The 15,707-nt window shown below is 50.7% G+C and overlaps 1 protein-coding gene across 1 annotated transcript in view; it reads left to right on the top strand.

Annotated features, from left to right (window-relative positions):
* The window catches only part of LOC118215059 (C-Jun-amino-terminal kinase-interacting protein 1-like), a 60,378-nt gene that overhangs the window by 32,258 nt on the left and 12,413 nt on the right, over positions 1-15,707 (top strand). Inside the window, exons 4-6 of the mRNA XM_035395468.1 lie at positions 6,055-6,136; positions 8,892-9,719; positions 13,713-13,788. Of these exons, the coding sequence (XP_035251359.1) occupies positions 6,055-6,136; positions 8,892-9,719; positions 13,713-13,788 (986 nt within the window). The remainder of the gene's footprint in view (positions 1-6,054; positions 6,137-8,891; positions 9,720-13,712; positions 13,789-15,707) is intronic.

The raw sequence follows: 15,707 nt of genomic DNA, 5'->3' as shown, positions 1-15,707 counted from the left end.
ATGTGCGCCGCGCCACGGTGTGTTCTCCCTCTGCGTGTCGCGACGCGTGTCTGTCGTGCCCTCCCTCCGCCGCCCCTCCTCCGTCCCTCCGGTTCCGAAAATAGCCCCCCTCTTCCCCCGCGGGCCGCGCGTGGGCCCCCGCCCCGAACCGGGGCTCGGGGCTCCATCGATCGGGGTTAAGAGCGATCGGGAAGAGGGGGGGGGAAGAAGAGGGAGCGGCCGTCGTTTTTTTTTCGGGTCGCGTACGGACGAGGGCCGAGGTTGAGGTCGATTTTTGGGGCCGGGACGAGGTAGGGTGGTTCGGAGGGATGAGTGGGGCGGGGGGCAAGGGGGGGGGCTTTCCCTCCCAAATGCATCATCCAGCTACCCCGCCTGACTCCTCCCCGCGCCTCCGTCTTCCAGAAACTCACGTGTGCCGAGCTGCGCGTGTCAGCAGCCCTGGTGTAAAAATAAACAGGGTTGTTCTCTCCCCCTGCTTCGATAGAGCTGCGAGCTGGGAGTGCTTTCCTGTCGGCTGGGACCGATCTCCCTGTACAAGCTCCTGTTCAGAAGGGACGGAGGTAGAGCTGTCATGTGAACGGAAGGAGAGAGGGAATCATTAAACGAATTGCCTGGATGAGCTCTGTCCATTCCCGAGAAAAGGCTTCTTCCGCCTCCAACCGGGGCGTGGAAGCGAGACGGGGGGGGCGGAGGAGGGGGTGGGTTTGGGGGGGCGGCGGCAGGCATATGTTTTCTCCTGTGGTGCCGCGAACGCAAATCGCGCCCTCGGACTTCGAGTAGTTTGAGATCAGAGGTGCGGGATTGTTCGCCCCGGAACGCACAAAGGCGGCTCAGATGGATCGGCGTTCAACAATGCCGGCGATTGTATTTTTCGAGGCGATTGTGCAATTACTTCAAATGGCCAGCAGGCGGAGCTGTGCGGTCTGATGAATGTTTGATGAGGGACGGTTTCTGCATCTGGATGACATCATTTCCAGTCACTCCTGGAATAGTACAGAGATATAGCTTCTCTGTGTCAGTATCTCACTTTAAATAATAATAATAATAATAATAATAACAACAATAATAATAATAATAATTATTATTATTATTATTATTATTATTGTTAATAATATGGTTTGAGGCGACATAGCTCAGGAGGTGAGAGCGGTTGTCTGGCAGTCGGAGGGTTGCCGGTTCGATCCCCCGCCCTGGGCGTGTCGCACTGTCCCTGAGCAAGACACCTAACCCCTAATTGCTCCCAACGAGCTGATCGGTACCTTGCATGGCAGCATTTCACCGTTGGTGTGTGAGTGTGTGTGTGTGTGGATGGGTGAATGCAGTCCATATAATAATAATAATAATAATAATAATAATAATAATAATAATAATAATGTAAGTTATGTCCAGCACACAGCAGCAAATTAATTTGTTGTTAACAAACAGACTATGGTCCTATTTTTCATGTGAAAGGGGAATATAAGGAACAGGGGCCTCGGGTATAAAGCTTCACAGATTTTAGGCTAGCTTTAGCCAAAGATGTTACTTTATACTAGTCAGATGATTGGGTCCTTATGTTCTCGCATTGCTGAGCTATACAAAGTTCTATTTAGTGTCAGGAGTTTCTTGTGAATCCAAACAGCCACTGCTAATGCTACTGCTAATGCAGAGTCATACCCCCTTAGTGCTTTCCAGGAATATTACAGCATCGATGCAAAGGGCGACTGAATGTCCAGTGTATACAGTGGTAGCTCTGTATGAATACAGAACTGGCCCTCTTGTTAGTCTATAGTGATATCTGTGGTTTAACCTCCTATGACATCATTTAGGAGGTTGGTCTGGGCTTGAAGGAGGTTTTTTTTTGGAGATGCAGAATAAAGATAAAGATGCTGTTGCCAGTTGACTATTGACCCCCTCTGCCTTGGACATGCTTTCACAGGAGACATCGGCAGACATCCTTCAGTTTAAGAGGCGCAAAAGGTCTTGCTTCAGCTGGCACTCGAGGGCGCTAGACAGAGAAGGCCAAAGGTCAAAGGTCAAAAAATGCTAAATGCCAAAGGTCAAAGGTCAATAAATGCTAAATGCTAAATGGAAAAGGGTGATAGCCTGGTTAGCATACCTGTGGTTGCCAAGAAGGGGAAGAGAAGGACCTTATCCGGAATCCTTGGGGTGATTCCTGATCTGGACACTGATGAGGGATGATCAGGGACTGGACACTCCAAAGCACCTTGGACCTGGACCTTGACGCTAGCTCACGCGCCTCTTGACAATAAATGCCCAGAGGTTTAAAATCTGCTCTTGAAAAAATTTTTAAGAATAATGTTAAACTTTATTGGCACTGAAGCGCAAATAACATTCTGGGACTGCCTCACAGTTCTACCAAGGTATGTGAAAAACAGTCGAAGAACTAGAAATAAGACTTTCAACCACTCATGGAAAGAAAAAAAACTTTGTTGGCAAGTTTTTACTGTAAGCCTTTATCAGAGTAATTCTGAGGAAGACAGACACAGTGGCTTTTATACATATCTTTAAGAGCACTAGCTTTCATTATCTCCCAATAGGATTGCATGTGATATTAAATTGGTCTACTCCCGTCTAATATATTCATCATCAGTGCTGCATAGAAGAGAAAATGATGGCATTTTTTTTTTTTTTTTTTTTAAACATGTTCTGTTTGCTAGCTAAATGTCCAATGGGGAAGAATTATTGATTGTGAGATGGGAGCATTCGTGATGATGAAATCAGCAGCAAAACAAACAAAAAAAACTTAAAAATAACTTTTTTAAAATTGTGTAGGCATGTGAGGCTGTATCTGAATTCTGTCTGTTTGCATGAGGTCAGATGGTACAGAAGTTCACGTTCTTAAGGGCTGAGACTCAGTGGTCATTTCCGTAAGGGAACCCTGGAGAGTTCCAAGCTCTCGGTGCTGTATAGGTAAGCCAGACAGACCCAGCGGAGATTGTTGGAGTTATGTTGAATTCGTAATGACTTATTAGAATGGTAATACCGATTCTCGTGTCATTTCACTATACAATAGACTAAACGCTTTTTAGGCATTGATGCAGTGTGCAACAATTTGATACAAAAGCTTGCTATCTTAAATCTGTGCTATCCGCAGAACGAACCGAAGATATTCTAATCTCTCTAACTGTAGAGCTCCCTGGTTGATGACACTCTAGGGTTTTTTTGGGGGTAAGCTCATCCAGGCAAAACACTGGGCTTCAGCATAGTGGCGTTTCCTGCGCGTTCCGGTGTCCGGTTGTTGCCGTGCTAACGCCGGACCGCAGGGTGGCGTGCGATTGGCCGTACGAGCGCCCTGGCAGGACAGCCCGCCTTGCCTTCGAAAGTCTGACATTCCCCATTCGTTTTAATGGGGAGCGTCGGTGTTTTGCCCTCAACGAGCTCAGTGCAGGATTGCTTTCGGGACTTTCTGGATTGGAGTGCGGTGTAGCACAGTGGGTAAGGAACTGGGCTTGTAACCGAAAGGTCGCCGGTTCGATTCCCGGGTAAGGACACTGCCGTTGTACCCTTGAGCAAGGTACTTAACCTGCATTGCTTCAGTATATATCCAGCTGTATAAATGGATACAATGTAAAATGCTATGTAAAAGTTGTGTAAGTCGCTCTGGATAAGAGCGTCTGCTAAATGCCTGTAATGTAATGGGACTTCAGTAGCTTAGGTTAGCGGAAGGCGTGCACGCGGCGGGAAACGCGCGCCCTCCTGCGCAGTGACTGCAGGGGGAATACGAGATCCGCTCCCCGTTACAAAAAAAAATAGGCAAAAGTTTGGGGATAAACTGCGGACGTTAAAGTGTGTCACACACATGTAGGGCACCGCCAAATGGCAGACTTTTAAATCTCGTCCCATTTCTTTTTACAGCGATCTCCAGGGCCCAACAAACGACATTATTGCGATTTATCACGTTCGTTATGAGAAGCTTCGTTTCCCCGCTATGAAAAACCGCCAAGCTTCACTTTCCGATCCCGGCTCATGATATCCGCACTGCTGGTGAATGTGAATATTGCAGCGTTACTGTTTTGCTCACGATTTCCTGGAGACTTGAATCGAATCGTCGACCTTTTGTAAGCTCACCGAAACCGTCAAGAAACGTGATTGTGATAGAATTGTTCCTCTTTCAGTTTTTTGTATTAATAGTCTTGTGTAGGTTGGATTGGTAGTGCTGCGCACTCATGGGCGATGTCATCGTCTCTGAGTGAGCAGGTTGTCAAGGACACCACCTTTAGGGCAGCCGACCAACCAGGGGCAGGTGCCCTGAAGGCAGAAATCAATGGCAGTGACTCACAGGCAGAATGATGCACGCACGCACACACACACACACACTCACACACTCACACACACACACACACACACACTCACACACACTCACAGACTCTCACACACACACTCACACACACACTCACACACTCACACACACACACACACACACACACACTCACACACTCACACACACACACACACACAAGCACACGTGCACGGAACGCACGGTCCAGCCCCGTCTCGTCCGCTGCGTCCGCGTCACAGCCGCATCCCCGCCCCGCACTCCGTCAGCGTCAGCGGATGCGGTTGCGGTTGCCGTGGCAACGGACCCCAACCTCAGCCAGCTGTCCTTGCTGGAAGTGGAAGTGAGTCAGCGGTTGGGCTGGAGCGGGGGGGGCGGGGGAAGATGGCGTTGCTCGTCACCACCGCCGCCGCCAGCTGCCAGCGGGTCCGGCCGGCCTGCTTGCTTCTCCCTGGCGGTCGGACGAATCCGTCTTCATCGATCTGCGCGATGCTTCTCGGAAGCTATCGCCGTCGGCAGCCTTTTAAGAGCAGAGCTTTTAAGGTGCCAGTTTCAGTGACAGCTTAAGCATTATAGGACGCTCAGGGCAGGCAGATGGTAAATGTTATACCAGGCAGAAAAACCAGAGCCACAGAAGCACAGCCTTCTTGGGGGAAAGCACTGATGATGCGTATCAGCAGTGTTGCTCTGGCTAAGCTCATCGTGGGTGTTGGAGCCTCAGAGAAGCCAGTTTCCCCATCCAAGATCAAACGTGGCTTTGATCTCTATGTGTCGCAGAATAGAATGAAGATGATACAGTACAAAAATGAAAGTTTTACTGCAATGTACTGTAAAGAATAACATTCATACAGCTGGCCTCGTTCCTTAGGTGTTTTTTTTTTGATACACCACAGCTTTAACCATTGCCAGAAAAAAAACACTTGGTAATATATGTAAGTTGACATGTATGAAACCACTCTGTCCAACAGACAACACGCTGCCTTGTGTTGTCTGTTGGGCATTGTGGTTTCGTGCACGTCTTCATGTTTGAATGGACACACATGAAGAGTAAAGCTCCTGCAAGTGTACCATGGTTATTGTGTTTCTTCATTTAAACACGCAAAAGTGTTTTACACGTGAAACTGATCCTTGATAGTTTGCTGATGAAATTTGAAATTTTTTTGGAAGGAAACTGATTATTTAATGCTAATAAGAAGGGGACAGAGATGTGTGGGAGGCCAGGGTGATGTGGGGGGGGGGGGGGGGGGGGAAGGGGGAGCAGTTGGCCCCAATGCTGATCAGCCTTCTGCACTTTTAAACAATCCCCTCTCTGTAGCAGCGCAGGGTGTGTGTGTGTATTTGTGTGTGTGTGCATCCGTATGTAAGTGTTAGTGGACGCGCAGGCGTGTGTGTATATACACAATACTATATCTGTGATTGTATACACATTTGTTTGTTTGCAAGTGTGTATATTTGTGTGAACGCTCGTTGTACATGTGTGTTTGTATGTTTGTGTATTGGTGTGTACATGTGTGTTTATGCACATTGTACACATACTGTGTGTGTGTGTGTGTGTATGTGTGTGTGTGTGCACGTGTGTGTGTTGCTTGGATGTGTTTGTACCTGTGTGTATTTGCGATGTGTGTGGTATGAACATTGAGAAATGGTCCATGTTCCCTTTAAATGTAGGCTTCTTGTCACAGACAAAGGGCTTTGGTTGCTCAGAATAAAAGCTTTGTTGAGTCCCCCTCTCTCTCTCTCCCCCTCTCTCCCCCTCTCTCCTAATTGAATCACAGGACACGTTGAACAACAACTCCTTTGGTAAGAAGTACAGCTGGCAGGAGAAGGTCTCCTGTTCTTCCTCGCCTCTTAAAACAGGTGAGGTTAGGGGATGAATAACGTAATTACGAAAATAATGTTATTTACCTCAGATAAACATTGCATTGTGTGGCCCCCCCTAGCGGTTGTGGCCCTAAACAACCGCATAGAGTGTTTATGCCACGGGCCGGCCCTTTTCTGACCCCAGCCTGCGCTGCAGGAAGACACTGTATGCGTGAGTCACCCGCTAACATGAGTCACCCGCTCACACGAGTCACCGACTCACACGAGTCACCCGCTCACACGAGTCACCGAATCACACGAGTCACACGAGTCACCGGCTCACACGAGTCACACGAGTCACCGCCTCACACGAGTCACACGAGTCACCGCCTCACACCGCCTCACATGAGTCACCCGCTAACACGAGTCACAGGCTCACATGAGTCACACGAGTCACCGCCTCACATGAGTCACACGAGTCACCGGCTCACACGAGTCACTGCCTCACATGAGTCACACGAGTCACCGCCTCACATGAGTCACCCGCTAACACGAGTCACAGGCTCACATGAGTCACACGAGTCACCGCCTCACACGAGTCACCCGCTAACACGAGTCACAGGCTCACATGAGTCACCCGCTCACACGAGTCACCGACTCACACGAGTCACCCGCTAACACGAGTCACAGGCTCACATGAGTCACACGAGTCACCGCCTCACACGAGTCACCCGCTAACACGAGTCACAGGCTCACATGAGTCACCCGCTCACACGAGTCACCGACTCACACGAGTCACCCACTCACACGAGTCACCCGCACACACGAGTCACCCACTCACACGAGTCACCCGCACACACGAGTCACCCGCACACACGAGTCACCTGCTCACACGAGTCACCCACTCACACGAGTCACCCGCACACACGAGTCACCCGCTCACACGAGTCACCCGCTAACACGAGTCACCCGCTCACACGAGTCACCCGCTCACACGAGTCACCCGCTCACACGAGTCACAGGCTCACACGAGTCACCCGCTAACACGAGTCACCGGCTCACACGAGTCACCCGCTCACACGAGTCACCGACTCACACGAGTCACCCGCTCACACGAGTCACCCGCTCACACGAGTCACCGGCTCACACGAGTCACCGGCTCACACGAGTCACCCGCTCACACGAGTCACCGACTCACACGAGTCACCCGCTCACACGAGTCACCCGCTCACACGAGTCACCGACTCACACGAGTCACCCGCTCACACGAGTCACCCGCTCACACGAGTCACCGACTCACACGAGTCACCCGCTCACACGAGTCACCGATTCACACGAGTTACCCGCTCACACAAGTCACCGGCTCACACGAGTCACCCGCTCACACGAGTCACCGACTCACACGAGTCACCCGCTCACACGAGTCACCGATTCACACGAGTCACCGGCTCACACGAGTCACCGGCTCACACGAGTCACCGACTCACACGAGTCACCGACTCACACGAGTCACCTGCTCATACGAGTCAGCCACTCACACGAGTCACCCGCTCACACGAGTCACCGACTCACACGAGTCACCGGCTCACACAAGTCACCCGCTCACACGAGTCACCGACTCACACGAGTCACCCGCTCACACGAGTCACCCGCTCACACGAGTCACCGACTCACACGAGTCACCCGCTCACACGAGTCACCGATTCACACGAGTCACCCGCTCACACAAGTCACCGGCTCACACGAGTCACCCGCTCACACGAGTCACCGACTCACACGAGTCACCCGCTCACACGAGTCACCCGCTCACACGAGTCACCGACTCACACGAGTCACCCGAGTCACCGACTCACACGAGTCACCCGCTCACACGAGTCACCGGGTCACACGAGTCACCGACTCACACGAGTCACTGACTCACACGAGTCACCCGCTCATACAAGTCACCGCCTCACGAGTCACCGCCTCACACGAGTCACCCGCTCACACGAGTCACCGTCGAGCAGCCTAAAGCAGTACTTCTGCTTCTACGCCTGGGCTTTAGGCTCTGTTAGACCTGGGCACTGGGACTGCCAGCGTCACCGTTTGCTCCATTTTGTTCTGTTCTCCTCGGCTCTGCTATTAGTGTCAGTGACTGAAGTGTGAGCAGCCGGCGATGAGCTAGCGCAGCAGCACCTGTTTTCAATTAGCATTAACCCCTAGCATTAGCATTAATCCTGTGACAACCCGGGTTTCTAATGCTTATCGCCCACTGTAGGAGAGAAGTGGCATTTAAAATATATTTTTATTTTAAAAAATAAAATAAAAAATCTTTTAAAACCAGTCTGATACAGATTGAATGAAAGGTGCAACGCTTGCTTGTAAGAAATGAGTGAACTTTATTATTTATTAGCTTTATTACTTAGTCTATTTATTATACTTTATGAATAAAGTAAAAATATATTTCCTTAAAAGGGAGTGTCTACCTTTTATTCAGTTTATCTGCCATATAGATTTGGGTATCATTTATTTGAAATAAAGCTTTTAATTTGAAAAAAAAACCCTGTTTTCTATAATCTAAAACAGGAAACCTTGTGTGTTTCCTGTTTTAATTTTTTTCCATAACGTGTACTTTATGGTGCAGAAGAAGCTTCAGTTAATCAGAAAGTGAAAACTAAAAGCCTGTCTGGTCTGTTCAGCACGTTATGTGTACTGTTAATATGAGATTTTTCCATATGATCCTCACCTTTATGGTCTTTGCCGCCTAACTAATAATCTGTCTTTATGTGTTTGTCTGTGTGCATGCACATGCGTGTGCGTGTGTGCGTGACAGGGGAGCTCACGCCAGCCCACGTGTGTCTGAGCGACGAGGACAAGGTCCAGCATGGCGTGGGGGCCCAGACCAAAGACAGGGGCACCTCCATGGACCCCTCGTGCCAGAAGGGCTCAAAGACGCGGGACGGGCCCGCTCAGGCCCGAGCCCCGCCCCCGCAGACTCAGGGCCCGCCCCCCTACACCCAAGCCCCGCCCCCGGGGGAGGGGCACCGCGAGCGCATCCGCTACCACCCCGCGGACGTGCGGCTGGAGCCCACCGAGGAGATCTACCTGACGCCCGTGCGGCGGGACCCCCCCCTGGCCTCGCGGACCGGGGACGGGGGCCGCGCGTCCGTCGGCTCGGACCCCGAGGGGCTCCCTCCTTACCGGCCCCTCCCCGACCGGACACGCCGCTCCATCGGCGAGGAGGGCGAGGCGTACGCCCCCGCCCCTGACCCCGACCCGGACGCAGCGCACGACGGGGGCCCCCTGGGGGCCCCGCGGACTTCGGCGGGCTCGGAGGCCAGCGGCCTCTCCTACGACTCGGTCAAGTACACCCTGGTGGTGGACGAGCACGCCCAGCTGGAGCTGGTCAGCCTGCGGCAGTGCTACCGAGGCTACAGCGACGACAGCGACTCGGCCACCGTCTACGACAACTGCGTCTCCTCCCCCTACGAGTCGGCTGTGGACGAGGAGGAGGAGGAGGAGCGGGAGGAGGAAGGGGGGAGCCGGAGGAAGGCGAGGCGGGTTCCCGCCCACCCGTCGGAGGACTCCAGCCCCGAGGCCGACCTGCCGTTTTCGCGAAGGTTCCTCAACATCTTCATGAACGCTCGCTCGCGTTCTTCCAGTAAGTTCCGTCTGCCGTACTTATTGTTTTAAAACGAAGTTCAGGTTTACGTTGGGAAGACGAGAACTACATTTGTTTCTATTTATTTGACCTAATATATTGAATCCACAAATGTATTTGAATAGTTCTTTGTTTCAGTGACTTTGAGATGTCAGTGCTGTCGAAGAATGCTTAAGAAACGTTGCATGAATACAACACAGTATGTGGTTAAAGACTTGTGGACCATGCCCAAAAAAAAATTTTCATTTCATGTACATTTATCACAGGTCAGAAAACTATATGGCTATATTTGTGTTCCTTTTCAAAGTTGAAAAGGTAGTTAGAGCGTCACAAGTTCATAAATGAAGGATTGGTCCTTGTTGACACAGACTGGGACAAATCGGCTCGGTCATTAATCCCCGTAATAGAAAGCAGCCTTAGCGGGGCTTAAGGTGGGACGGGTGGAGGCCGTGGAGCCTCCGCCTGCTATCTGTGGTTGCGTCGGCTCGTTGAGGTGAAGGTGTTGGGTCCCGTCCGTACGGTGTACCCTGAGATTCTGTGAAAAGCTCTTAACTTTTAGGGATGGGCAAAAAATACACGAAGATATGTATCGTCTCACAAAATACAGAACGCCTCCAAAATAAGTGTATCCATAAATGGTGTAGTCTGTTGCCCTGTGGGTGGCACACGCAAATTAACAGTACACAAAATCGAAGCAGGCGACCTGTATTGTGTATGAATTACATACTGTATGAATTACATACATGTATATTTCAGATACTTGTGTTAGAAAGGCTGCCTGTCTCTGTCCCCCACCTGGCGTTATCAGAGGGGGTCCCTGGCACCAGAGGTGAACTCTCGCCCCCCACCCTGGAGGGGTGGGGGTGTTTGTGGACACTGAGGTGTGAAAGCCGTTCTGGCCCCGTGACCTGCTGCGGTCGTCATCCTTCACTCCCCTTTCCACACGAACGAGCGCTCAGTCGTTCTTTCGTTATCGCCTGTCGTCGTCGGCATGGCAACATTTGCTAACGCTAATGCCGTCTCGCGGTTGTGTGCGTTTTTCAGTGAAGAATATATATGTCTGTATTTGCGCCAACCCGTAATTCCTGCTCCTGTCTTGCCGGAAGCGGTTCGATGAGGAGTGACGAGGCAGAATATGTAATATGTCAGAATTTTGAATGTGCTGAATATTTATAACCTCTGCCGAAAATCGCGGTTGGAAAGAGCCGTCCCCATTCAAGATGGAGGCGAACTTCTCAGTGTGTTGTTTTGTCAACTGTGTGTGTGTGTGTGTGTGACTGCGTATAGCATTGCATTTACACATTCATGCTAGTTATTGATTTAATGAAGACGTTTGAGTTTTGACTGTGGCCGACAGGCCTACACAGTGCTAAATGGTAAACGACTGCATTTATGTAGCGCTTTTATCCAAAGCGCTTTACAGTTGATGCCTCTCATTCACCCATTCACACACACACACACCAACGGTGAAAGGCTGCCAATGCCAGGTACCAATCAGCTCGTTGGGAGCAATTAGGGGTTGGGTGTCTTGCTCAGGGACACTTCGACACGCCCAGGGCGGGGGATCGAACCGGCAACCCTCCGACCGCCAGACAACCGCTCTTGCCTCCTGAGCTACTGTCGCCCCAGAGTGCTGGGTAACGGGCCGTGGGGAACGGGAGGGATTTTAATTGCTGGGGATATCCAGGTCTCACTGTGCCTCAGCAAGCCCCCTTTGGACGCCCGCAGTACACACAAGCTACGCGTCCTGGTCCTCCTCCGACCCTACACCTGTCCAACCTTAGCGCACGTTTCAGAAGAGAGCGCGTGGAAGAGAGTGCACACCAGTCCGTGCTTTCCCCAAATCGATGGGGGAGTTTGTGACTCGTTGGCCTGAGCGCACGCACGTCTGGCGTTCCATTACATTACATTACATTACAGGTATTTAGCAGACGCTCTTATCCAGAGCGACTTACACAACTTTTTACATTGTATCCATTTATACAGCTGGATATATACTGAAGCAATTCCGGTTAAGTACCTTGCTCAAGGGTACAACGGCAGTGTCCTACCCGGGAATCGAACCTGCGACCTTTCGGTTACAAGCCCCAGTTCCTTACCCGCTGTGCTACACTCCGTTCCGAGCCTGGCTCGGAAAAACAGGTGTTAAAAAGCGGTGCTCCGAGAAATGACCACCGCGATTCACACCATGAACGCACAAGCTGCGCGGAAAACCTTCCCTGTGACTGCACGAGGACACTGGCAGACGCACGGGCAGCCTCGCGAAGATATCTACTCTGTTAGTTATTTTAGAATTAACTGGGGTAGTGAGAGAAGGCAAGAAATCTGTAAATACAGGGTTCGGGGGTTGGGCGGTGAACTGCGTACTGGTGACACAGTCACAGCCACTTCTTTCGCAATGTTAGCATGCAAACGTCAAGCGGTATTCGTCGCTTCGCTTTGTAGCACCGTTTCCTAGTGCCTCTATTGCGATCTGTAGCATCGTGGCGTTCTGTGGCGTTTCAAATGGGGCCTTTCACGCGAAGCGAGCTTCTGCCGAAATCCGAGCAGTGTTCGGCTGCTTGGTCGTACCTCCCTAGAGGTCATCCAATCAGGCTCACGGGAGAGCAGATGGGACTTGTGCCCGGTGCCTCCGCTTCCTGGCCTGCGATGCAGGCTGACGGCAGGGGCCCGTCCCTGCCAGGAAGGCCTGGCGTCCAGTCACGGCGGTCTCTCAGAGCGGCGGTCAGGAGGAAGCGGTAGACGGGCGCGTACCGGTCTCAAGACGGGCACCGACACGCGGGCGATCCATCGCCCCCGTCGGGGTGTCTACGGAGCAGTTCAGATGACGCAACGGTTTATTTCGGACGGAGTGTAGCACAGTGGGTAAGGAACTGGGCTTGTAACCGAAAGGTCGCAGGTTCGATTCCCGGGTAAGGACACTGCTGCTGTACCCTTGAGCAAGGTACTTAACCGGAATTGCTTCAGTATATATCCAGCTGTATAAATGGATACAATGTAAAATGCTATGTAAAAAAAAATGCTATGTAAGTTGCTCTGGATAAGAGCGTCTGCTAAATGCCTGTAATGTATTTTAGAGCGTAGAAGTTCCCCAAACCGGGGTGTGCCGTCAGGCGAGGCCGGGTGCGCCGTGCGCGTAATCATTGAAAAAAAATGTTTGTTTTTGTTTTTTGTTTTTTTTTTTTTCAAAAATTCAAATGAATTTTTTTTTCCAGTTCAAATCGATTTAAAAAAAAAAAAAAACTTTAACAAACAAATCCCATTCGCAAAAGGCCAAAAACGAAAGTCATTAAGACGCGTGTTACTCGATTAAAACGCGAAAAGGACGTTTAGACCTACCGTTGACGTCAAATTTGTATTAGTAATATGGAGGTAGCGGGGTTTGCTGTTGTGCTGCTATTGTAAGGCACTGTTCTGAAGAACAGGCACTTCCATCCACCGAAAGCACCTTTCATACGAGAAGTCACCTCAGCGCTCGGCAGGAAACGTGTGAAGATTTGAGAACCGTTTTCCTAAACCAGCGTTTGAGGAGCAGAAGGGTAGAGGCAGGAGCTTCCTGTACAGTAACTAGCTGGAGGCTGGTATGCCTACAACGGTTCTGCGAGTCAGTCTGTCTTTGAGACAGGGAGTCAAGGGTGGGGTGGGTGGGTTGTGTGGGAACGAGAGAGAGAGAGAGAGAGAGAGAGAGAGAGAGAGATGAGCCGAGCCGAGCCGAGCCGAGGAGGAGAGAGGGGGGTTTGTGAGCAGTCACCGGTGACTGTGGAACAGCTGCCATGGTAGCTGCCATGGCTGATCTTTTTTTTTTTTCTCCCCCTGCACAAAAAACGCGGAATCCTGTGTTGACGCGACCGCTGGCCTGGAGGCTGATAGATTATTATTCTCACTGTGACTACAGGAGTGTTGAATAACGAGTTCTATGGTACGGTGACTCACCGCTGCACCACGCCCCTGTGTGACATCATCAGGCCAGTCCTCTCCGCTTTCCTCCTGCAGGTGCGGAGTCCTTCGGCCTGTTCTCCTGCGTTATAAACGGAGAGGAGGTGGAACAGAGCCACCGAGCTGTGTTCAGGTAGGTGTTCAGGTGTTCAGGTAGGACTGCAGGGTTGTTCGTTCCGCTGGTTTACATTCACCCGCAAAACAGTGGGTCACACTTCCATGAATGGGCTTTCATAAGAGTTATGCGACTCTCTTATAAACACCTTCATAAGCACTTCATAAACTACTCATAAATGCATATGTCAACAACGGTAACTGGGAATATTGTGTGTCGTATAACGAGACTGCAAGTGACACACGTCAATCACATTTCTCAGATCCTCCTCCCTCTGTCCTGTCCCCCAGAAGGACCACTCCAACATAGTACTCCAAACATAATTACCGAATGCAGTAACGATCACCCGCCACCATGTTGTGTGTTGTCTTTATTTTCATCTTTTTTTTTCTATAATTATGCCTGATGTGGTAGTAAATACCCAAACCTTCAAAGGCCACATAAAATGGCAGCTACCATGTGATTGGCAAAAAACACATCACATGATCACACTGAGGCCGTATGACCTTGCTGCTGATTGGTTGTCTTAACAACGCCCAGTAGATATCAGTGGTGATGTTTTTCACGTGGCCTCTGAAGTCTGGATGTCTACTGCTGCATCAGATGTAATTAAATAAGTAAGCGGAGAGAAAGGAAATACACCACATGGTGGCGCTGGTCATTATTGCATTCAGCATCACTGCTGCAGTATGTTGCTCAGCCCTGAAGCTGAATCCTCAGCATGTGACTACACCACTGCTAGGGACTGTAATATTTAACTTTTTAATGGAGAGTGGACAGTCCCACCCTTTCACAGGGATGAAGCAGAGAGGGTAACTGACAGAGGAGGGACCACAGACAGGGATGAAGCAGAGAGGGTAACTGACAGAGGAGGGACCACAGACAGGGATGAAGCAGAGAGGGTAACTGACAGAGGAGGGACCACAGACAGGGATGAAGCAGAGAGGGTAACTGACAGAGGAGGGACCACAGACAGGGATGAAGCAGAGAGGGTAACTGACAGAGGAGGGACCACAGACAGGGATGAAGCAGAGAGGGTAACTGACAGAGGAGGGACCACAGACAGGGATGAAGCAGAGAGGGTAACTGACAGAGGAGGGACCACAGACAGGGATGAAGCAGAGAGGGTAACTGACAGAGGAGGGACCACAGACAGGGATGAAGCAGAGAGGGTAACTGACAGAGGAGGGACCACAGACAGGGATGAAGCAGAGAGGGTAACTGACAGAGGAGGGACCACAGACAGGGATGAAGCAGAGAGGGTAACTGACAGAGGAGGGACCACAGACAGGGATGAAGCAGAGAGGGTAACTGACAGAGGAGGGACCACAGACAGGGATGAAGCAGAGAGGGTAACTGACAGAGGAGGGACCACAGACAGGGATGAAGCAGAGAGGGTAACTGACAGAGGAGGGACCACAGACAGGGATGAAGCAGAGAGGGTAACTGACAGAGGAGGGACCACAGACAGGGATGAAGCAGAGAGGGTAACTGACAGAGGAGGGACCACAGACAGGGATGAAGCAGAGAGGGTAACTGACAGAGGAGGGACCACAACTCCTTTCTCATAACACAGGAAGTGTCACAGCAGGGAGATCCATACATGATTTTATTCAGTTTAGCTGAGTTCATCACTGTTTAAGTCAGTTTGTCACTGTAAATGAGTGTTTGCGCTTGCTTGAACCTCATGGGTACAGAAAGACTGATGCATTTCTGTTCCCCTCACACCATGTTAGGATCACACTCCACCCCTGAGACAACAGACATAGATATATTGTAAAGACCAGGGCGTCATTACAGATCACATAGTAAAACCAGATGGTCACCCCCTGTGTTCGTTCTATCCTCTCTGCGTCCTCACTACAGTAAGTTCTGATTGGTCACAGGAGTTTCCAGTGCTGTATCACAGGTCATTAATATTCATGAGGTGGCACGCC

The sequence above is a fragment of the Anguilla anguilla genome, chromosome 16, assembly GCF_013347855.1.
Source record: "Anguilla anguilla isolate fAngAng1 chromosome 16, fAngAng1.pri, whole genome shotgun sequence".
In the NCBI taxonomy this organism is placed as follows: Eukaryota; Metazoa; Chordata; class Actinopteri; order Anguilliformes; family Anguillidae; genus Anguilla; species Anguilla anguilla.
The sequence above is the reverse complement of the archived record's forward strand: the minus strand, read 5'-3'. Positions and strand labels throughout refer to the sequence as shown.